This window comes from Cydia amplana, chromosome Z, assembly GCF_948474715.1.
Source record: "Cydia amplana chromosome Z, ilCydAmpl1.1, whole genome shotgun sequence".
Classification (NCBI taxonomy): Eukaryota; Metazoa; Arthropoda; class Insecta; order Lepidoptera; family Tortricidae; genus Cydia; species Cydia amplana.
In genome coordinates this window covers 8,540,152-8,565,480 of record NC_086096.1, presented here as the reverse complement: position 1 = coordinate 8,565,480, position 25,329 = coordinate 8,540,152, and the positions used below count along the sequence as shown (strand labels likewise).

The 25,329-nt window shown below is 37.9% G+C and overlaps 2 protein-coding genes across 3 annotated transcripts; one reads left to right on the top strand and one right to left on the bottom strand.

Annotated features, from left to right (window-relative positions):
- Positions 1-6,825: 6,825 nt before the first annotated feature.
- On the bottom strand, positions 6,826-19,991 carry LOC134661459 (nucleobindin-2). Of its 2 annotated transcripts, none has more exons than XM_063517559.1 (10): positions 19,858-19,991; positions 19,289-19,396; positions 17,445-17,552; positions 16,092-16,262; positions 15,467-15,589; positions 12,723-12,822; positions 9,616-9,849; positions 8,256-8,359; positions 7,313-7,487; positions 6,826-7,255 (listed from the first exon to the last, which is right to left on the bottom strand). In XM_063517559.1, the coding sequence occupies exons 1-10, from the start codon at positions 19,969-19,971 to the stop codon at positions 6,843-6,845; spliced, it is 1,650 nt and encodes a 549-aa protein (XP_063373629.1). In that variant the 5' UTR covers positions 19,972-19,991; the 3' UTR covers positions 6,826-6,842. The 2 variants fall into 2 exon arrangements, with proteins under 2 accessions (XP_063373629.1, XP_063373627.1); XM_063517557.1 differs by lacking the exon at positions 12,723-12,822 and adding an exon at positions 12,574-12,676.
- Positions 19,992-21,234: 1,243 nt separating this feature from the next.
- On the top strand, positions 21,235-24,029 carry LOC134661738 (transcription initiation factor TFIID subunit 7-like). Its single transcript, XM_063517919.1, has 2 exons — positions 21,235-21,249; positions 22,617-24,029. The coding sequence occupies exon 2, from the start codon at positions 22,643-22,645 to the stop codon at positions 23,849-23,851; it is 1,209 nt and encodes a 402-aa protein (XP_063373989.1). The 5' UTR covers positions 21,235-21,249; positions 22,617-22,642; the 3' UTR covers positions 23,852-24,029.
- The last annotated feature ends 1,300 nt before the right edge of the window (positions 24,030-25,329 follow it).

Genomic DNA, 25,329 nt, shown 5'->3' with positions numbered 1-25,329 from the left:
TATTTCTGTTGCCGCTATAGAGTCTGCGCGGAAAGAGTCGTGGAATGTATTGGGCCCCATACATTCCACGACTCTTCTCTTTCCGCGCACAGACTCTAACAACAAATACTAAAAACAGAATAAAATAAAGATTTAAGTGGGGCTCCCATACAACAAACGTGATTTTTGACCGAAGTTAAGCAACGTCGGGCGGGGTCAGTACTTGGATGGGTGACCGTTATTTTGCTTGTTTTGCTCTATTTTTTGTTGATGGTGCGGAACCCTCCGTGCGCGAGTCCGACTCGCACTGGGCCGGTTTTTCAGGTATGGATTGTTTATGCAAATTCTTTGTTTGACAAACCACACGATTAGGCATCATGTGACGCTTGCAGTGTACCTAATAAGTCTTACATAGACTTATTATCGCCGTGCAGGGCATACAAACAGGCACAGTGAGTCAACGGTGATGTAATCTTGGGTATTGCTTGTTTTACCTCACTTCTGAGAACCATTGTTCTCGCCTGTAGGAAACTGAAATATATTTTTAATGAGATTAACTAGGTAATTACTTATTAAGATTTAATTACATATTATCTCGTGGCGACCTCTGTCGCCTATTGATACACCAGTAATATGAACAGTTCAATCAATATCAAAGTTTTTAAAGTTAGAGTTAGACCAAGCTAAGTTAGCAGCGATTTTGATAGCCCATCAGGCGGTGCAAGTGTTATTTTTAATGTCAAACTTCTATGAGATCATGACGTTTAAATAACACTTGCACCGTCTGGGCTTTCGAAATCACTGCCAACTTAGCTTGGTCTAACTCTGTCACCATTATATTAGAATAACTCGCAATTCATATATAATATAATGAATGTCTGTCAAAAGTCTTTAGCTAATAGCAGCCTAACAAAAATAAATATATCTCTGTATGTAGAACAAATGAACTGTAACATATATTACATTTGAACGTGAACTGTAAAGATAAGTATATCACTAAATAGAAAAGTATTACAGGGTGGCAGATACTTATTTGGGCGCGTTATTTCTGCCGCTACTTTTGATGCTGACTGTACGTTCAAGAATAAGTTCCCAAGTCTGTACTTAAATATAACATGAGGAAATTTTGCGTGTTCAAAACTTATGTTTCAGTAATGAGCATACCTACGCTAATTTATTTATAGAAATGTACCCCTAGAGGAAAGGGGTCGACCGCTTCTCTATACAAACGTAGTCCCCATTTTCCTCAATATTTTTACATAATTTGAAGTACATATATAGGTATTAAAACCATTATAATATGCCCCTTCTTTTGACTTTTTTCGATTTTTTGTATAATTATAAAATTTAGGAGTGAAAAACTATTCCCTACTTTTACATTTTTAAATGCTCCTAACTCTTATCTTATAATAGAGTCTGTGCGGAAAGAGAAGAGAGAAAAATGGGGACTCAGTTTGTATAGAGACATCTCCAGTGGTTGTCCACTTTCCTTTCCCCTTAAGGACGCGCTGATAAACATCCGAATGAAGTCCTCATCCAATGTGTATCGCAGAATACAGCCCCAGATAATTAAACTTTATCCTTACTTGCGTGGCCCTTAGCTTTAACTATTTCCAACTAAGTGCCAGTTGCACCATCCGCACTTGACAGACTGATCAACGTCACCCGGCGCGCCGCGGCGGTTTACTATGAAACTTTCCATACAATTAAATTTAGCGAAGTCTTTAACTATGACAAACAGCTAGTAGTTGGGTGCAACTAAGTAGTTCCCGTAGTTCCCAACTGTCAGATAGGTCACGTAAACAACGACGGACATTTTTAATATCGTAATATTTAATTACCAACAAATCGAGGGTAAGTACACGCATGTTCGAAGTTTATTATTACAATGGATGGGAACGTGGCAGTGTACCTACATTTACCCAATATATGCGTATAGCATATTTCAATGTGTACTTTCCCTGTATAATCAACATTATTACTTACTATTGCTTTGATCTCTCGACCCATCTATCGGAATGTTTCGATTAAGTACCTACTTAACATTGTCATAATATATATACATCTGTAGTTGCGTTGAATATGGGCATGGGGTACCTATAGTTCGTTTTTTTTAGCATTAGAAAGAAGGTAGCGATCTTGAAATGTCTTTTAATTGAAAAACGCTTTTTAAAAATCAGTAACTATTACTCATGAAAGCAAAAGAATATAAATGATCGTATTAGATTCATAATTGTTACATTTTTGCCATTATTTATTTTTAAAACGTGTTTTTCAATAAAAAGACACGTCAAGATTGTTTACCTTATTTCTAATGCTAAAAAAAACGTACCTACCTAATATTCATATCGAAAGCTTTTTAACGAAATTGGAAACATTTAATTTCAATGGAACTGGAAGTTACCTAATGCCATAGAGAAATATAATAAGACAAGAGTGCTCACTCCATACATCAGTTCAGACTATTAATTTCAGTGTCTACATCATGGTATAATAATATACTCCGCCTGGTACTCTCTTCCGAGATTCGCGAATGACCTAACTGGCACTTGCCTACGTCATCATGCTGTTTACAGGTTCTCAAACTTTAAAATGTGGGAGAATTTTAACCAACAGTGAAAATTATTTTAACGGCATTAATTTTAAGTTATTCATGTAGAAACATAGTAAAATAAAACAAATCTATACTGCACTTTTCACTCCTACTCTTACAGTTCCGAATAGAGCAGCCAACCATTTTCGTAACAAAACATTAATTACGAAGCTTACGACGTGAAAAGTTTGGAAAACACTGCGACTGCTGACACTGAGCGAGAAGGAAATAACAATTAACACGCGTTCGACAAGGACGGTCGGTCAGGGACAAAATGGCGGATTGTCAAATGTGACAGCGCTATCCTGTGTTGCCAGTAGTGTAAACAGAATTACCCGAACGTCTGAAATTTCTTTCGTGAATCGGAAGATATTGCTAACGAATAATTAAAAATGACGTGTTATTGTAAAATTTAAGATAAAATACATATAAATGAAAATTATTAAATTATAAAGAAATAAATTAACTTATTAACCATAGATATAATGTACCCATGTAACATGTTATGTTGAAATAAAGTGGCAATGTTATTGTGACGTAGGCAAGTGACACTCTGGGAAGAGAAGACCATGTTTTATTAGACCATGGTCTACATCTAGCATCGAGTAGCGGAACTATCAGTACTGCTACTTGACAATAGATGTAGCACCGACCGGAAAGTCTTATGCTGTTGAGATAAGACTTCCGCTACTCGATGCTAATAGTCTTTTTGGTACTAAAACTGATGTATGGAGTGAGCACTCTATGTATTTTTTTCTCTATGCTAATGCCCAAAATTCGATCGATCAAAATAAATGTTTATATACTTTGACATTTTGATGAATGGCGAGAGGTTAAAGGTCTGGGCCCAGAAAAAGATTTACAATTTATAGAAGAACCAAATTCCCTAGTTAAAGTGCCTTTCTATGTATACTACTTGATATAGGTATCTGGCAACTGTTCATCGATTAAGTTGCAGGCCAGGAAGCGGGTTGTAGGTATATCGACTTGAAGGTGTAGGTACAGTTTTGCTATATGATTTTCATCTTTATATTTACTTAGAGGTTTGGCGTTGTGTAAAGGCTAAGATATGTAGGTATTATAATTAGAGAAAAAATAGAGCTTAATTAATATGTGACGTCATAAAATATTTATAACAATTATAACTGATACCAATTATGTATAGGTATATAATAGCCTTCACAATCTGTCGGGCAATAAGTGCATAACAATCAATAAATATATTATGACTTAACAATAAATATATTATAGATGGTCAAGCAGATCTTGTCAGTAGAAAAAGGCGGCAAATTTGAAAAATGTATGCGCGAAGGGATATCGTCCCATAATATCCATAGAAAATTTGAATTTTGCGCCTTTTTTCTACTGACAAGATTTGCTTGACCATCTACATATATACCAATATTGTACTAAGAGAAACATTCAAATTCTCATAATGTTCCTCTTGCCCCGAGCAAAATAAACTGTTTCCCTTTATGACCTTACATTTTATTTTATTTTCTAAATTTTTCGTACTGAAAACACAAAATCATAATAGTTAGGGACCTTTGGTTAGGGACAATCAAAGATTTGTGAAACTTATTTTATTGTCTCAAAACATTATTGAAAACAGTGCCATCTTTGATTGACTGCAAAAGTAGTTCGTTCGTTATGCGTAAAATTGTTTTTAGAAATTTATTACAGATGGCGCCACTTGGTAATCTAAAATAATACAACCATCTAGCGGAATTAATATAAACTACAATGTACACAAGCTCAGTATTATTTTTCTTTCCCTGTTAGAGAAGCATGGGAACTACGTAGTTTTATTATTAAGCACTAGAGGGCATATTCAATGAATATCTATTATGGACATAACGTCGGTTATTCTTTTTTAGGGTTCCGTAGCCAAATGGCAAAAAACGGAACCCTTATAGATTCGTCATGTCTGTCTGTCTGTCTGTCCGTCTGTCCGTCTGTCTGTCCGTCCGTATGTCACAGCCACTTTTCTCCGAAACTATAAGAACTATACTGTTGAAACTTGGTAAGTAGATGTATTCTGTGAACCGCATTAAGATTTTCAGACAAAAATAGAAAAAAAACAATACATTTTTGGGGTTCCCCATACTTCGAACTGAAACTCAAAAAATTTTTTTTCATCAAACCCATACGTGTGGGGTATCTATGGATAGGTCTTCAAAAATGATATTGAGGTTTCTAATATCATTTTTTTCTAAACTGAATAGTTTGCGCAAGAGACACTTCCAAAGTGGTAAAATGTGTGTCCCCCCCCTGTAACTTCTAAAATAAGAGAATGATAAAACTAAAAAAAATATATGATGTACATTACCATGTAAACTTCCACCGAAAATTGGTTTGAACGAGATCTAGTAAGTAGTTTTTTTTTAATACGTCATAAATCGCCTAAATACGGAACCCTTCATGGGCGAGTCCGACTCGCACTTGGCCGCTTTTTTTAACCTTTTCGACGCCGTGTCAAACAAAAGCTGTCACTCGGACGCCACGTCACCCAAGTGTCAAAACTGAACTTTATGCATTATGCACGTAGGTCTATGTTGCTCTGTGGTCTGTAACCGATTAACCTGTCGAATGAATCCATAAGCGTTCTGGCTCATATATGAGCCGTGGGAGCTGACAGATCGGTCTTTGGCGTTGAACCTGCGGTGCGGATATATCGGTCATTGGTTAAATGTGCATGTTTATCAAACCTTCATATTTTTTGTATAAGAATCGTCTATTAATTTATGACCCACCTTTTCATTTAATTTGCAATGTTCGTATGTTAAGTTACTTTCGAATTTTTGCAAACCAATTTTCGACCACATGTTCGTTTTCAATTGAACTCAAAGTTAGCGTAGGTAGGTAGGTTCAAAACCGTTGACAGTGCATATGATATCATAGAGCTGATCTGATGGAATTTGTTATTCGTTTTTATTATTTGTTAACCTATTCAGGTAAGTAAAAATCTACATTATGCCATAACAATTTATATTTCAAAGCGTTTATCATAAACTATTAATGTAATTTCAACCAACTGACACTAATTCGGCACAATACGTGAACGAAAACAAATTTTGGGACGAAACAGTACATGAGACACATTGAGTAGCTTTCGCTTCAGGATACTATACTACGATTTACGTTGTGCTCTTCGGCAACTTTCCTTTTTGAGCTACAGATGGCGTTTGCATGTAAAAGGAATACCCTAAATTACAGGCAAACACATCTTTGTACACACTAACCAGACAGAAGAATAATAAGACGCACAAGGTCATGGGTTAGACACAGACAGCTAAACTAGATTATGCTGTACTGCCCCATACATGACGCACTAACTTGATAGTCTAGCGAGTCTAGTGTTATCGTTGCTCGCCACACGTACCAAGCAATTTGAGACCTGTCACTTCATTAAATTTCAAAAACAAAAAATCCGGCAGCTGTGAAATTGAAATCCAAGAAAGTAGCTATTAACTAACTGTGTACAACGTCGAGGACTGCCGTAGATATATCTTATGAATATTGCACGTATTATTATTGTACGACCTTGTGACCTGTATGTTTGGCGTTATTTATAAAGAAATATATTTGTAAAACTACTAAACTTAAGAGGTCGTGTCGCAATATCGAGTTTAGCTGTCAAACTACAACTATAATTTGCACTTCTGTAACACAAACATACCCGAAGCCGGCAATTTCAAAAGTAGTATTACATTTTCTCAAAAATGGACGGCAAAGTCGACGTTGCCGGTTAAAAAATAGGTCGCGAAGTGCGTAGTTTATGGTCATTAAAAAAATTAAAAAGTTAAAAACATTGCAGTCTCGATTTCGGGACTGCAATGTTGCATACTAATTTCATTATTTAACGAGTTCCAAACTTTTTAAAACTTTAAATGGCCATATCAAATGAAGGCATAGGTCCATTAAACAGCCAAACAGATGATCAGCACTTATTATTATGATGTTGGTACCGCGACTATTTAGGTGTTTCAAATACGTTGGCGTATTTTCAACAGAAAAATACACTTCTTTTTTTTTTAAAGACGGCAAGCAAATCTTTTTAATGGTTTTACTTTTTTCTGTGAAAGTTAGAACGTTGCTTCTGTAAAATATTTCTATTTCTTGCACCATTTTTGAGAAAAGCATTATATATGACTCGGCTGGAAGGCTACTTGCTGGCTTCGGATTCAATTAAACGGACTCCCAAGGTCGTCCGTTTAAAACGCTACTTCCGAACCTCGACAATAATGTACTATTACGTGAAGATTTTAAGTTATTTAGGGCTGTCTACGTGTGCGGCCGGGGGTTGGCCCTGCGCCGGGGGCGCGGCTGGTTGCTGGTTCACATTGGTGTCCTGGTGTTGCTGAGCCGGCGCTTGAGGCTGGAACTGGGCTTGTTCCGGTTTAGCTTGATACTGTTGGGGGGGTTGCTGGTCCTGGTTTTGTGGAGGCTGCTGGCCTTGGACCTGTCCCTGCGGTGGTTGGGCTTGGAACTGTCCCTGCGGTGGTTGTTGAGGTTGAAACTGTCCCTGCGGTGGTTGTTGAGGTTGAAACTGTCCCTGCGGTGGTTGTTGAGGTTGGAACTGTCCCTGCGGCGGTTGTTGACCCTGGTACTGTCCCTGGGGTGGTTGGAATTGTCCCGGCGGTGCTTGCTGGCCTTGGTATCCCTGGAACTGTCCCTGAGGTGGCTGTTGACCTTGGAACTGGCCGTGGGGAGGTTGTTGGCCCCGGAATTGTTGGGGAGGTTGTTGGCCCTGGAATTGTTGTGGTGGTTGCTGGTACTGCGGCTGGCCGGCCGGGTGGTGGTAGCCCTGTTGTTGGGCCTGGTGGTAGGCTTGTTGTTGCGCCGCGTACTGTTGCTGCTGGTACTGTTGCAGCTGGTGGTGGGCTCCCGGCACCGGCCGACCGTGGGCGTCAATCTGTAAAGCAGTAATAACTCAGTTACATTACACTCAGAAATAACGATCATGGCCTTTTTTATAAAACATCAAATGGAAATAAGTTTTAAGTTTTTAGCTATGTTTATGATGAGTTCGAATCAAAAAATACTATTTCATTTAGGTAATTAAATTCAGTGACAAAGTTTTATGAGCAGAGATCGGACAAATTTGCGACATTGCTCGCAATAATGTGGACATGACTCCAAAATTGATTAAATAATTAATCATTTAATTAATTTCTTACCTGAGGTTTAATTTTGATTCCTAATCAATAAATAACACAAAGAGTTCTTATAATGTAAATTTATTTAAAAAAATAATTAGTATGTTTTCCAAATTTTCTGTAGGTACTTATTTTTTTATATCAAAAATATATTTAAGTGCTATTTATTAACTAGGGAACAAAATTAAATCTCAGGTAAAAAATTAATTAAATGATTAATTATTTAATCAAATTTGGAGTCATGTCCACATTCTTGCGAGCAATGACGCCAATCTGTCCGATCTCTGTTTATGAGTCACGGCATTTGGTTTTATTCTTCTAACGGCATTTTGTTACTTGAGATTTTATAATCTGCTTAGGAACAATAAAATTACGGTCGGAAGTATTCGTACCTTGACCCATTTCGTACCTTGTCACAGTGACAACCAATATGAAAGTCGCTAGAGACGTCATAATATTGTTGCTGTGACAAGGTACATAATGGATCATAAAACTCGTAAATTAAAACTATCGACTGTACATACCAAGCCTCGCTGTTGCAGATATTTCAGTTCATCCAGTCGCCTCCTCTCAAACTCGTCATATTCCTGCTGCGTGTAAATCTGGTTCTCTTCAATCGGTTTCCAGCCTAAAAGAATACTTCAAAAGTAAGTATTTAATAACTTAAATACATACACGAAAGAATTCAAAGAAAAATATCTGCAGAGTTGACAAATTGTCAGTTAAACAGTGTGGACAAGAAATCGAATGACCTTACATTATTGATAGCCTAAGATAATATGTCATACAAGTAGTTTATTATGATGACTTATTTTCTCTCGTGTATATTTAGACTATCAAAACCAGTTACAGACCCTTTATTAAGTCTGCACTCATCTGCAGTAAGCAATAGTAACTATGAGATAGAAGCAATAGTATAGGTATAGGGTCCAGAGGGTCTAGCCAAGATGCCAATCGTTTGCGCCATAGCGAACGATTCGGTGATCTCTTTATCACTCTTCCGTATTAGTGCGACAAACAGACATTACCGGCGCAAATGCTTGGCATCTTGGCTAGGCAACCAGATCATTTTGAGCATGTCGATCTCTCAGGTGTTTTCATAAAATGTATAGTGTCTTATTGGCATTTCGCAAAAATTAAGTCATTGATGATTCGTAGCTGAATTGGTTACCTACGTGACACTACGCCTAGTCTAGGAACCGGTACAACCATGATTGTAAATGCTTTAAATGTACATAATTGTCTTTGTTGTTGCGCGCTGGTGGCCTAGCGGTAAGAGCGTGCGACTTTCAATCCGGAGGTCGCGGGTTCAAACCCCGGCTCGTACCAACGAGTTTTGCGGAACTTATGTACGAAATATCATTTGATATTTACCAGTTGCTTTTCGGTGAAGGCAAACATCGTGAGGAAACCGGACTAATCCCAATAAGGCCTAGTTTCCCCTCTGGGTTGGAAGGTCAGATGGCAGTCGCTTTCGTAAAAACTGGAGTCTACGTCAATTCTTGGGATTAGTTGTCAAGCAGGCCCCAGGCTCCCATGAGCCCTGGCAAAATGCCGGGATAACGCGAGGAATAATTTTTACTTTACTTTTGTCCCGTTTCTGTTTTTATTTCCCGCTATTCTCGCTTCGCCCGCACCACTGACAATCCAACCTCTAGACTGAGCGTAGGCCAATTCTTTCATGAAATCGATGCTGCCAAAAATACGGGGGTGCGGGGGGACGAGGTGAGCGAATCCCGTGCCGTGATTGGTCCGTTCAAAGACACGGACCAATCACGGCACGGGATTGACTCGAAGATGGAGTAACGCTACCGTATGCGTGGCAGAGGGGGTAGCGCGACTATGCTATGTCTAGAGGTTGGATTGTCTGTGGCCCGCACTCACCCTCATCCCGGTTGAACTCGGCGCGCTGCGTCTCTAGCATGAACTCGTTGTAATCAATGAGCCCGTCGCGGTTGCGGTCGTTCTCGTGGAACACGTGCTCGCGCATGCGCTCCATCTCCTCGGCGCGCTCGCGCAGGTCCTTGTTGGGCCCGCCCGGACCGTACATCTTGTCCAGTTCCTTGATGAACAGCGCCTTCACCTCGTCCGCGTCCCATACGCCGTTGCCGTCCACGTCTGTTTGGAAATGTGGCGACAAACTAAAGACCGGCTACTAAATCCGCGTGTAGAAATCGCAATTGTAATTTTAAGTAAGAGACTGCATTGAAACTTCAAACTTCGAACTTCGAGATATTCACAAGAGACGACACGTACTAGATCCATTCTAGATACGTTATAGTTTAGATTGCAACTAGTTCTCTTTTGCAGCGCAATTCGGGCAACCAATGTCACTTTTACGTTAGATAGAGTTAGATATCTATTAGACGTGAATTGGATTTCTAAGTCATATCTTGTGGAAATTGTTCAAGAGTATCTCCAGAATCGCGCAAATATCAAATTTGACAGGTTACATCTTAAACATATCGTTATCGTATCTTGGTGATGTCTAAAAGATATCTAATAGATGTCTATTTCAAAATCCGAATCGGGCCCATAGACATGTATGTACAGTCGCCATCAGATATATCGGAGCGCCTCATTGTCAAGGCGTTAGTGAGTGTTCAGATATTTTTGAACACCTCGGCCGCTCCGATATAGGGGCATTCCACGAGAATGTCGCTTACGTAACGACATTATTCTAATACTTCTGAAAATGCTGAGTAAGCTATATTGGGTCTGTTAATATTTCACGACTTGGCTAAGAAATTGGCAGTATATTCTAGAACTTTAGGGATTTGATTAAGGTAGCTGCCATACAAGGCGAAAGCGTTACGTAAGCGACATTCTCGTGGAATGCCCCTATATCTGACGGCGACTGTACTAGAGTCGAACCAAGATAACACGGCATGCCATTTGCAATGACAAAGTGAGGAAATGTCATAATGAATGTCAATTATGGAAATAATGATGTTTATAATGACACTCCCCCACTGTGTCCTATTCAAATCAGTGTAAAGTTAGCTTATACGAACTAGTCAGCGCCATTTTGAATTGGAATACTTATCTGCATATTTTAGTACATGTGTGTGCGTGCGTGTGGCGTGTGCCTATTTCATTACTCTCTTTAAATTGCGAGAACTGCGGTGGCAGCATGTTTGCATTTTATCGCCTGTAACTATGCCTGTCACTTTCGCACTTAGATACTTGTTAGAACGTGACAGGCGATAAAAATGCGAATATGCTGAGAGGTCTGAAGAGAGTAAAATATCTTTCACCACACCAGCTTGTAAGGGGTCTCTTTATCTGTCACAACTGTCGAGAAAGTAGCATTTTATCAAGAGTGGCAAAACCATTAGATGCAAATTTTCAGTAGTGTCCTCCTGTAGGCTGATGGAATTGACTTTTGAGTGATAATTTTGAATGATAAATATGTAATAGCATCAATTTAGATCTGATGTGTAATGTGTACAGTTAATTGTCCTGGCGTTCGTGTGGTGAAAACTTTTGTGTTTCACTCGGAAGCAAAGTTTGTTTAACCCTCGTGTCTTAAAGCCCTCTCAACGCTCAATAGTCCACTTTTCGAACCACTACGCTCGTGGTTTAATTTTGGAATTATTAGCTTGCTCGGGTAACACTAATTAGCACTTAGAGTTAAACAACTACTTTACCCCCTTGTATAACAAATAACTATTACATGGGCTTCCATATCACCGTAGAATTACTAGTTAACATTATTCACTTTACGTTTGAAACAAATAGTTACTTGTATTTTCTGCTAAAGCTAGGTGACAGGGACGCCCAAAAATTACGCTATGCTAAAAAAATCTTTACAAACATCAAACTAATTATTAATCGTGCAAAAGAGTGAATGCTGTTGCATACTACACAGTACGAGTAGTAAAACAAACAAAACAAAACTAAACAATGAGCAATCGTGGGACAAACGAAACAAACGGAATACTAAACAGTCGGGCATGTACTGTAAAATCCAAGTAGCGTGCGAGCGAATTATATTGCATTAATAGTCAACCAAACACAAGTATGTCAACCGGTCTTTTGGCACTTGAGTGTAAGGTTGTCCCGTTATAGGAGAGGAGAGTCTGTGATTATTATGATTATGAAGATTAAGAATATTATCAATAAATGAGTATGAGTATGAGTATGAGTATGATACATGTGACGTTATCTATGAAAAGGGACCTTATTGTCGATAGCGCTTACGCTTACGATGCTCCGATACAAATACAATGCTGGGCGACACTGTGCGGCGTAAGCGCCATCGACAATAAGGTCCCTTTTCATAGATAATGCCCCATATAATAGCTAGCTATTATTTTTTGCCTTCTTGCCGAGCGACAGCATTAGTCAAATATTATACAAACAATGTAAAATGACTAAGTGTAAACATGTTGTTACGTTTGTAAACTACAATCTATCTGTCAACAAAACGGGACCGGAGTAGTCAAACTTCTTTTATAATTCCGTAGTCATAGAAATATGCAAGTGGATGCAAAATAACAAGATAACTCCGATCGTTAATTTAGTTGACGTATACTGTACAAACAGCACTCCTGACTGTACATCGGTGGACCTTATTACAATTATTACAAAAGGTCCACTGATGTACAGTTAACAGTGTGGGCGATGGTACTAACACTGCATGTCAGAAAATGTGATCAATCCGAAATTCCTTACACTCAATGACCAAACAATCTTAATAAAATAATTACGTCATGTTAGGTGAAAATCTATGTTTACAATCATGAATGCAACTAACCGCAGATACCTTAATAATACGGTACAAAGCGTCAACGAAAACAGAGTAAGTACGCTACGCTACCTGCACGCTTTGGATCTTACCGTGCATCATGAAAAACACTTTTGGGTTGAAGTCTTTCGGGTCCATATTATCGGCCGTTTTCCACAACTCTAACAACTGTTTTCTGGTGGCGGGGTGTCGCAGCTGTCACAGACAACAGACAAGTTTAATGGGGTAGGTTGTGACTCACCATGCATCATGAAGAAAGCTTTAGGGTCAAACTGTTGGTCCATGTGGTCCTGTTTTTCCCACACCTCTTCGAGCTGTTGCTTAGAACCAGGATGGTGCATCTAGTATCAGAGTAGCAGTGTAAATAACTCGGTCGAATAGTTGACTTTCTAATTAGAATTTAGATTTTAAAGTTTTCCATCAAATTACGATAAACTCTTCTCTGAATATGTTTAGGAACAAAACTTATGCCTATATTTATTTACGTGTTCTGGATGATTGAAAGACAAGTCATGCACTAATTAAAAATCCACATAGACGTTAAGAACGTTTGAAGGAATAAAAAATATCATAACCTATTTTACAATGCGCACAGCAGCACAGAATAAATAATAGTACTAAGTACAGAAGACTCACTCTCTAACAAAACGCGTCTGTTACGATCAGCACAGATATGGCCGCTAGGTGGCGACAGCGCCACGCGCGGCTTATGGCTTTCCCCAAAATTGGGGCCGAACGGATGTACTTTTAGCTACCTGTAGCAAAGCGACGAAATCGCGGAGTGAGACACGCCTGACAGCAGCAAGGGTACTATTAATCTCAATGTATGTGTGCTATATAAACCATTCAAAAGATACGAAGGTGTATTCCCATCTGACCCGGCGGGAACAGGTGGGAATAGTTTCATTCATGGGATTCACGGCCATGGGGCCGGCGGGTATAAATGGGAATGAATCCTTAACATAAGATCAGAACCACATAATTACCTAGGTATTGATAATTTTAAGAAATAAATATAAGTCATCTCACTACGCGATTTAGGAGGCGCGTGAAATAAATCATAATCATTTATTTATTTCTTGAATGTGGTACAATAAAGATATATAAACAATTTTTGAACAGCACATCCTGCCTGAATAGGCATAGAAATATTGAATACTACCTATAACTATGACTAGATTCTTATGACCTACCATGCATGCAGCATGCAAAAGTAATACAGTCACGATATTGAAATACTACATTATACTATAAAATATGCGGCATATAGTCTAAAAATTCTTTCAATGAGTAAAAAGCGTTTATGTACCAAAAAGTCCAGCAAATATTTCTTAAATAATAGGCATTTCGGATTCTCTTATTATCACCCACCTATTTCTAATTAGTGTTGTATAAAATGAAGCAAATGTGACACCCAGTCACGCTAGCCGCGTTCGTGTAAGTCACAGAGGAACAAATCAATAACCGTGTTCGATTATTATTTGCCTTGGAAAAATTTACCGTGAAAATTTCCAAGTGACTCATTAGTCATTAGTCCACGCAAGCCATTTCTAAACACGTAAGAGCTGAGCAATCATAATCAATAGTCTAAGTTAATTCCGCACAGAGTTAGGCGTGAAAAAGTATGGAAGTATACACGTCACATTTTCATAATCATTTAGACATCTACACCTGATGACGTTCTTTGTTTCGTCTAGCTAGGATTGACTATATCATAGTTCTCGGGTTATCCATGCCTACATTTCATCAACTTGTCAAATGTCACCCGATTACCCCATTTTTAGGGTTCCGTAGCCAAATGGCAAAAAACGGAACCCTTATAGATTCGTCATGTCTGTCTGTCTCTCTGTCCGTCTGTCCGTCTGTCTGTCCGTCCGTATGTCACAGCCACTTTTCTCCGAAACTATAAGAACTATACTGTTGAAACTTGGTAAGTAGATGTATTCTGTGAACCGCATTAAGATTTTCACACAAAAATAGAAAAAAAACAATAAATTTTTGGGGTTCCCCATACTTCGAACTGAAACTCAAAAATTTTTTTTTCATCAAACCCATACGTGTGGGGTATCTATGGATAGGTCTTCAAAAATGATATTGAGGTTTCTAATATCATTTTTTTCTAAACTGAATAGTTTGCGCGAGAGACACTTCCAAAGTGGTAAAATGTGTGTCCCCCCCCCTGTAACTTCTAAAATAAGAGAATGATAATACTAAAAAAAATATATGATGTACATTACCATGTAAACTTCCACCGAAAATTGGTTTGAACGAGATCTAGTAAGTAGTTTTTTTTTATACGTCATAAATCACCTAAATACGGAACCCTTCATGGGCGAGTCCGACTCGCACTTGGCCGCTTTTTATTTATTTATTTAAACTTTATTGCAAAAAATATATAGAACAATGTACAAATGGCGGACTTAATGCCAAATGGCATTCTCTATCAGTCAACCATAGGGCCAAACAGAGATACCTTCAATTGGTGCAGAGAGAGAAAATATATTGAGTGAGTTAAAAAAAAGCAAACTATACTTATAAATTACATAAATAAATAAAATATATATAAACTACCACATATTTATAAAATACATACTATAAATATAATAATGATGGATATTATTCGAACTCTTGCTTTAGCAAATGCTTACGTAACATCCGCTTGAAAGAAAACTTACTAGTAGCTTGTCTAATATTTAGAGGGAGTGAATACCATTTTTCTCTACGTTTCCGTTACGACAACTTACAACGGAAGTACTAAGCGTCTATTCTTTACTTATTCGCTGAAAACTATACCGTCATTGGTAAAAATTTACAAGTTGCTTTAACCAAGCAAATTGCTGGGCAACTATTACGGTTACAAGAGTATTGAATAAATGTGATCCTCAGAGCAGTCCGAAAACTTTATTTATTTTATTTTGAGTGCCCTTTGAGTGCCTATTCATTTTGAGTGCCCTTTGAGTGCCGAGTCCTTCGGTGGACACTTACCGGTTGATGGTGTTTCTTTGCATCCTCCTCATGCTTTTCTTTTTCCAAGTACTCTTTCTTTTGAGTCTCATCTAACGATTCCAGTTTTTGGTGTTTCTCAAATTCCTTCTGCATTTCGTATTCCTGTGAAATGTACAAGTTCAAAGTATAGGTATTCCTCTAGCCAGGATACGAATCGCTGAAGTCACTAGAAAAAAATCTCAATATTCTTAATTAAATTTTTGGCAACCGTATTGTGATCTAAAAAAACCGGCCAAGTGCGAGTCGGACTCGCGCACGGAGGGTTCCGCACCATCAACAAAAAATAGAGCAAAACAAGCAAAAATCTTTATTTTATTCTGTTTTTAGTATTTGTTGTTATAGCGGCAACAGAAATACATCATCTGTGAAAATTTCAACTGTCTAGCTATCACGGTTCGTAAGATACAGCCTGGTGACAGACGGACGGACGGACGGACGGACGGACGGACGGACGGACAGCGGAGTCTTAGTAATAGGGTCCCGTTTTTACCCTTTCCCCTAAAAACCGATATGGATTTTCAAAAAGTCCGCTCTCTGAACCTACGGCCCCTTAAAATATTATTTTTATCACATTAAGAATATTCTTGCTCATAGTATTACAGACCTTAAACTGCTTCTTTCTCTCCTTGTCTGCCGCTTCCAAGTCAGCTGTGGTCTTCTTGATGAGCTTCTTTAGATCCTCAATCTCGAAGGTGTGAGGGTTGTTGTGGTCCAAGTGCTCGTTGGTAGGTACTTTGCCTATGTCCGTGTCCAGGTGATTTGTTAACTCGTATTGCTGTGGAGAAGATGATATTGTCACCTCTGTTTTAACATTAGTCTATAATATAGGTATGAGCATGTTCAAGCTATTACTAGTATTACTCATAAGCCCCGTCTCCATATAGCGCGGCAAACCATCGAACATTGGCTCGCGCGGCAGGTGCGCGCAATGGATACCGGGCGCATCGAGTTGGCTCGCGCGGCAGCCCGGTATCCATTGCGCGCGGCTGCCGCGCGAGCCAATGTTCGATGGTTTGCCGCGCGATATGGAGACGGGGCTTTTGATTGACAAATGTTTAACTCTATATATGTTCACACTATCGGCACAGCCACGACATTGAGCGACTTGCGACGGCGGCAGCGATAACCATAGGTTGGAGCAAGACACAGCGATCGGACTTTTCGTTCCCACTTATGGTTGTCGATGCCGCCGTCGCCAGTCGCGTAATGTCGTGGCCAAGCCGTATGTCATGTCAAATATTATGTCGCTCATTGTGAGTACTACAAGTACTACAAAAAAATCAAAACCTAAACAACTATCTCATTTTTCATCTACAAGTGAAGGATTCTACGTTTTAAAACTTCATCGCAAATGCTTAATCAGTAGGAAAAAAAAATCTACGGGTTTTGGTTGCTACAGTTCCTCAATCCACCATAGCAGCAGCAGCTGCCGTTCACGGGGCTACATGCATTATACATCTCCGAAGCTTCTAGCTATCGCGCGGGAGGAAATGACTGACGTAGTTAAAGCCGGATCGGGGGTATTACACAAGAATGTCGCTTGCTAAATGCCATTCTATTAATACTTCTTAAAATGAGAAAGTGATATTTGGTCTGGTAATATTTTATATCTCGGCTTAGAAATTGGCAGTGTATTCGCCAGTTTTACGCATCTGCAGCGGTATTATGGTCGTGTTTTATCGCCTGTCATGTCATGCGTCACTTTCTCACTTACATAGTTGTTAGAACGTGACAGGCATGGTGACAAATTGATAAAGAGACGGCCATCATAGCCCTTCTGATTGAGATAGCTGCCATACAAGATGTAATCTTCTAACGTTGTCAAATACGGTGATATTGAGATAGCTGCCATACAAGATGTAATTTTCTAGCGTTGTCAAATACGGTGATATTGAGATAGCTGCCATACAAGATGTAATCTTCTAGCGTCGTCAAATACGGTGAAATCTGAACTTACCTTCGTGGCCAAATGCCGCAGCCTCTCCAGCTCGCGCCGCTTGATCTCGTCTAGCTTGGTCCTCACATTATGGTTCACGAAGTCCAGCTGCTCTGCTATCTTACCCGACTACACGTATACACAATAAAATTAACATTAAATGTTTGAAGAGTTTAGAAACTTTATTGAAAACGAAAGATCATTAGCAATCTAGGAGTACGTGTAACTGTAATGTGACTTCATCTGGACATCATATGTATTTTTAATTATTTGTTTAATTTTGTTAAAATAATTATGTACCTACTTAAAGAACGTCATAAATACAAAAATAAGTGACTTCTCTTTTCATCTTAATCTATCTAATACCTTTAAACGAGCAATTCTTGTTTATTTATATATTTATTTATTTATATATATATATTTCGGGGAACTCGGAAACGGCTCTAACGATTTCGATGAAATTTACTATATGGGGGTTTTCGGGGGCGAGAAATCGATCTAGCTAGGTCTTATCTCTGGGAAAACGCGCATTTTCGAGTTTTTATATGTTCGCTCGGTCACCCAGATATTTAGCATTTATGTGATTATTAATTACGAACGTGTTTTGTATTGGTATAGTGCAATCACGTACCTACGTACGATTTACTTTACGTGTAGTTACTTATATTTCTTTTCATCAGTATTTGACACCTAAATAACTTTTGAAAGTCAAATGATGACAATATCCAGCCACAATACATACGCTATATCACGTGGGTACTATTAGCGTAATCCGATGACGAATACTCAAGTCGATTAAACATTAGAATTATTTTCATAACTATTTCTGATGTTTATAAACGCAGCTCACCTACCGCAGTACGTATGTATAGTACCTATGTAAGTATAAACTAAAAAACTCTATTTCACATTTAGCACTCGCTTGACGAACTAGGTACATACCAAATGACTAATATGCTCGCGTATTAGTTTCGTCATTAGGGATTTGGTATAAGTCCGTCTGCGGCAAATTCCGTATGTTGTTGACGACGTTTGAATAAATATACGCTTGAATTGCGAAATTTTCCACAGATTTATTTGGCCACATTGACCTTAATACACTAAGTGCCCCTGAGCCCCAATTTAAGTACCCACTGCGCCATAGATGTATATATTATAGATATACTAACTTTTGCCCGCGACTTCGTCTGCGTGGAGTTAGTAATTTGGGTAGCTTATTTTTATCCAATCTGCGTTTTAACGATTCCCCATACAAACTTCCAGCCCCCTTTTCACCCCCTTAAAGGGAGATTTTTGGGATAAAACTACCCTATGTCCTTCCCCGGGACTCAAACTATCTCCATACCCAATTTCAACTAAATCGGTTCAGCGGTTTAAGCGTGAAGAGGTAACAACAGACAGACAGACACACTTTCGCATTTATAATATTAGTATGGATAAATGTGGATACTTGTCACTCTCACACATATTAATCATACAAATAAATGCCTTTACTATCAAGACCACTTCCGTCTCATATGCGGCCACTACCCCGAATTTAATTTCTCAAACAGAGCTAGTACAAATTCAATAAAATAAAAGATAAAAAATATGTATAATGTATGAGAACCCCTTTTTATAGGGTATAGGCCTCCTCCAAGGTTTTCCAGTACTACTTGTATGTATATTTATTTATACCTTTAAACATTTCGACGATCTCGGAAACGGCTCTAACGATTTCGATGAAATTTGCTATTCGGGGGCGAAAAATCGATGTAGCTAGGTCTTATCTCCAGGAAAACGCGCATTTTTGAGTTTTTATATGTTGTCCGAGCAAAGCTCAGTCTCCCAGATATTATAAACATTAAAGTCCAAAGGTCGCTTACCCGCACATCCTCCTGATCGGCCTTTTCCAAGCGCTCCCTAAAGTCAGGGTCACTCTCTAGTGCTTGCACTACCTCTTTCAAGTAGCGGTGGTATTCCATGTACTCCTCCTGTTATTGAACAACCCACATAATTGTCAGTCTCAGGAAAAAGGTACCACTTTATACACCTATGTATGTACACACATTCAGTGCCAGCGACTCGCTAGGGGAGTTCACTGTTTGTAGGCACTTTTCGCTACATACCGTTTTTCCGTGTCATCGGCTACGCTCGTAGCGCGTAGCTCGCGCTGGCACTGAATGTGTTAATAAAGTCAAAAACTGTGGCGGTTTATTAACATTATTCACAACATACAAAGTGGTATTTGCATTATAAGATTCATACAATTACAAATGTAGGGCCATGCTCATGGCGAAAAAAGGAACCTGGTGAACAGCATATTCTACTAGAATGGGTTGCCATGTTACTAGCTGCTTTTATTCACTCAGGTATTTCTTATAAATAAATCATTCAATTACATTATATAGGTAGAAATAGGTAGGTACATAATATATATAAGAACTGTTCTTACCAAATCATCTTTAATCTCACTGTCTTTTTCATCAGGCTTATCGGGAGTGACAGGAGGCGCATAGGAACAGTGGAGTACTACTGTTACACACAACAGGCTCGGAAATAATCTCATTGTGATGTGTTGTACTTTCTGAAACAACATTCAAATGAAGGGACCAAAGAATAATAAGCTTATTTTTACCTATGATTCATTGCTGGATTGAAGACTGTACTGTAGATAGGTATGTATGATTTTAGGGTGAAAGGCTATTTGCGATCATGCACAAAAATTAAGTCCCTACTAATTACCATAAGATAGGAATAAGATAAGAATAGCCTTTATTGACCAAAAAATTAAAATACATTACATATTACATTTAAATTAATTCACATTTCATTTCACATAACATTTTCCTTAAGTAATTTTAATAAATATATTTTTATGTCATTGCTTTTTATTAATTATTTAGTCTGCCTTCTTGGCATAGGCCTCCTCCAGCTCTCTCCATAGATCTCTATTCTATGCTGTCCCAATCCAATTCAATTTTACCATAACTAATTACCATAAAGGTTTATAACTTTCGTAACACCAACCTCAACACCTTGCTATGTTTACGAGTTGGAATTATAGAAACAAATCACATTATAATTCCAATCAGTCTCTTAAGTTACTCAATTAAGTCAATTACTCATTGATTGATAACAGATAATTTTGTTGTTGTTGCATTTTGACCATCACTTGTTTTTGTCAAAAAAACTTATATTATCGTAATAAATGAAAATTCACAGAGCTATAGTTCGTTTTTTTAGCATTAGAAAGAACTTGAAAGAAGGTAAGCGATCTTGACACATCTTTTAATTGAAAAACGCTTTTTTAAAAACCAGTAACTATTACTTATGAAAGCAGAAGAATATAACTGATTGTATTAGATTCATAATTGTTACATATTTGCCATAACTTATTTTTAAAATGTGTTTTTCAGTTAAAATTCACATCAAGATTGTTTACCTTATTTCTAATGCTATAAAAAACGAAGTATAGCTCAAGTTAAAATAACATGATTTTCCTTAACAATTATTCCATTCAACTGACCTTTGCAAGCATACTTGATAAACTATAGCATAATCACATATACCCAAGCCCAAACTAAATTGGAATGAGGTTAAATATTAATTGTAATGGATACAAAGATTACACTACTAATTCATCTTTTATGTTCACAATTTTGGTACTGACCAAAACTACATTTGGCAAATATGTATGTAGGTACCTATATCACATAAATGATGAACCACAGCACTTTTCCAGGCTTATAGGGTTCCAAATATAAGTAATAAAACAACAAAAATGAATACTTTAGTTAGACATACCTAAAAAAAGAAAGACGGATCCTTGAAAAATAACTGGGCAGTAAGTAATACATACCTATACTCAGTAACCAATTCAGTAACAACACTACAAACGTAAAAGGTATGTACGTAGGTAATGCAAATAAAAGAACGATAGGTTCTGATTTACAGCGGCAGACCAAAAATAAATTGGTAAATAGAAATCGACGGATGGAAGGGTATCAGAGGTCACGCAGCTTTTTTACCTGTTTTAAAAATAAGAAAACAGCTATATTATAGTCGACTTACCTAGACCACAAATAACTCATAAGTATCCTTTCTAAAAACCGCGAGTCGTTTATACAGTGTAGATTTTCACCCTATAGTAGTAAATTAATACGTTTTTAAAAAAAGAGTTAAGAAAACAAATTGTATAGTAGCCCGTTAGTCTTGTTACTCATGTTATTCCATTACGTTACGCGAATAAAATTGAATAAATTTAATATTGACGTGTCTTCAAAAACCTGCCACAGATCCGATAAAATGATATCAGATATGATCAGTTGTTGCAATAGTCCTAACAGACTATCGCACCGCACCGCAACCTTGGTGCGGTTAAAATATGTATTTCTCGCTCTAACTTATAGCTGTGTCCTTAATAGTGATAACACACTATCGCACCTCACCGCGACCTGAGTGCGGTGCGATAATGTGTTATCACTATAAAGCACATACAGCGATCCAGCGACCACCTTAAGGCCCCAGTACACAATGGGCCATGCCGGCCACTCCAAGGGACGCAACCATACGGTAGAATGAGATAGCAATATCACTCGCTTCCTCTAACGCATAAATGCGTCCCTTGGAGTGGCCGGCGATGGCCCATTGTGTACTGGGGCCTTTACACACACACACTATCAATACGTGCGCGGCACCGCACCAAGGTCACTATGCCCGTCACTTTCGCACTTACATATTAGAACGTGACAGGCATGGTGACAAGCGATAAAAGCCTGTCCAGACAAGAAAAATTTTTCGTAAATCTGATTAAATTGCCCGATCAAATCACGACGTGCGGACGCAAACGGCCTTAAAAATGCAACCGTGCCACGTGCGGTGCCGTAGTGTGTAATGGCTTTTAAACTTGCTTTATCTGTGGTTACTTTTTGACATAAAAGAAAAAGTGTTTATTTGGGTTGCAGTGGCGGGGGTAGGCGGGGGACGCAGAAGCAGAGAAGTGGAAACAAATCAATAATTTTGTAACTTTACGTTAACTTATTGTGTATGTTTCATGCATGTTTACTAAATTTAATTTCATACACATTTATCAGAACCGTCACATTCTGTACATGAAATAACTAGGGTAAGTAAACAAAGTATTATACTTATAATATTATGTTGATATCCATCAACCTATTGTTATAAAATGTAACTATGTTTTTATTCCAGTATCGGTGTACCATTGGGTCATAATCATGAATAGGGACAAACGGGAACCGGAATATCCTGCCGAATTAGAATCTCAGTTCATACTGAGGCTACCTCCCGAGCCTGCTAAGGTACTTAGCGAAGTTTTGAAAACTGGAGAGAATCTCAAAAATCGTTTGACCATACAAATCGAGAACGACATGCGGCACGGTGAAGTGCGATTTGACCACTGGCTCATGCACGCTAAAATTGTAGATCTGCCCACAATCGTAGAGGCCCTGAAAACTATAGACAACAAAAGTTTCTACAAAACCGCAGACATTGCCCAAATGATGATATGCAAAGATGAACCCGATCAACCATCCACTGAAGATGAATCTCCGTCTAAGAATAAAAGGAAGGACCCATACAAAGTCGACAAAAAGTTTCTGTGGCCCCATGGTATAACTCCTCCAGCAAAAAACATAAGGAAGAGACGTTTTAGAAAAACTTTAAGGAAGAAGTTTGTGGAAGCACCCGAGATAGAGAAAGAAGTAAAGAGACTGTTGCGAGCTGACAATGAGGCAGTTAGTGTAACATGGGAGGTTATAAACGAAGAAGAAGATCAGTCTTGTAAACCAGAGCCTGGCCCATCCGTTAGCAGCAAGCCAGAAAAGAAGCCTAAAGCTGAGCGGCCACCTAAACGAAGCGAACCAAAATCTACTGCTCCAAATCCTGAATCGTCAAAGCTTGTTGACATATTTGGTGGAGCTCTCAGCGACAGTGACTTAGAAGAAGAGAACATTAATGTGGAGATGGACAACTGTCGCTTGTCTCCATATGACAGCCGAATGTCGGATACTGGATCCATGCAGGGATTGGGCGACATGCATAGCAAAGAATCAGAACAGTTTGATGTACAAATGTTTCCATATCCTGAAGCTCCTAAGGCAACTTTTAGCCACGCTTCTACATCTGGCATGCAGCATCATTCTAGCATAGTTTTAACTGCATTGTCTGAAGAAGAGGATGGAGACTATCAGAGCATGCGGGACATGAACAAGGACAATATGAGCTTCAGAATTGAACAAGTTAAAGCAGAACTGGATGAACTGAAACAACGCCGTCAGCGGACGCAGCATGAGATTGCCGGCATGGAAAACCTGGCTCTACGACAGCGGTTCCAAGATATACTTCATACATTGAATCAGGATATTATGTATAAAGACATGGAGTACCAAGGACTATTAACACTTCAAAATTCTGAGGTGATATAAATTGACTGTTTTGGATCTAACAATCTTATTAATGTATTGATGTTGTATTTTATCTGCACATAAGTATCTACTTATGTGGAGGTTCATTATTAATATATAAGTATTTTATATAGTTTTAAGTAAAGATACTGAATTAAATTGGAAGCTAATGGAAGTACAGGGAGTCAGCGGAGTGCTATTTGAAGAGATAGATAGCTCGCACTGGCATTTAATGTGTCTAATGATATATTTCCTTATCAATGTTAATTATATTATTATTTGATGTTGTGTAAAGACCATCTACCTACTTGAAGATTAACTATTTGAACTCATTCTACACTACATGGATTATTAAATTAAAAACAAATTACATCTAAACATGTGTACTTTTTAAGACATTTTATTTTTTCAATTAGGAGGCATACACAAGTATCAGTACTGAATTAGTTTCTTATGTCTGTTATGAAGCAGTGTAATGAGCTGTTTCAATTTTAACATAACTTATTGAACTATGTGTAAATGTTTTTTTTTTCGAAATTATAAAAATACTTCCCCACCCAATACGAAATTGTGATATTTTACTGTTTGGGGCATATAATGCACTTTAGACTGAATGCCGTTGAATGCAATGATTTTACAATTTATTTCATGAAAATTTTAACATAAAATATCATTGTGGTTTACATAATTACTAAGTATGTTTACTACGTATTTTTTATTAAGTCTGTGTTACAGTTAAATAGTTTTAAGTTACTTAACAACATTGAAAATATTAATTATTTTACATTTATACACTTATGTTATGTATAAGTTATATTTAGAGAAATAAATAAAGCTAATCTTAACATGTTGTTTCCTCATTAGTTCATATTAGGTATTTGTTACCAAGAAAACTAAAACCTAGTCTCCTAAGTCCCGAGTTCTTTTTAAAAGGACAAATTAAAATCAAATTTTGAACTATAATGGAATAAAAGAAGGCTCTAAATTCAAAACTGCAAATCTGACTATGGGTCTAGATGAAATATACTTGGTCAAGCAAATCTTGTCAGTAAAAAAAGGCGCGAAATTCAAATTTTCTATGAAACGATATCCCTTCGCACCTACATTTTTCAAATTTGCCGCCTTTTTCTACTGACAAGATCTGCTTGACCATCTATACTTTGATAGATTTTTCATCATAGCACATGTTTGCTTAAAGCCCAAACCCCAAAACGGAACGTAAATAAATGAATTTTGAACATAGGGTCCTTTTTTGGGGGATAAATTAAAAATAATCCTTGCAAACTATATCGTGTTATAAAATATAAATCAAATGAAAGGGCTCACTATGAAAATATCAACAATTTTTTAACTATATATATTTCTTTGGGACGATAACTCTTCGCGCCTACTTATTTTAAATTTGCCGCTTTTTCTACTGTCGGAAATGGCTTGACAAACTGTATTTATAGCCATAACACACTACCGCACCGCATCGCGACCTTGGTACGCCACACCCA

Coding starts and splice junctions, on each gene's coding strand:
- LOC134661459 (XM_063517557.1), bottom strand. CDS start 19,971: ATGAGATTATTTCCGAGCCTGTTGTGTGTAACAGTAGTACTCCACTGT. Junction 17,553..19,288: donor CCGATCAGGAGGATGTGCGG/GTAAGCGACCTT, acceptor GTATACGTGTAG/TCGGGTAAGATAGCAGAGCA. Junction 7,488..8,255: donor ATCTGCAACAGCGAGGCTTG/GTATGTACAGTC, acceptor ACTGCTTTACAG/ATTGACGCCCACGGTCGGCC.
- LOC134661738 (XM_063517919.1), top strand. CDS start 22,643: ATGAATAGGGACAAACGGGAACCGGAATATCCTGCCGAATTAGAATCT.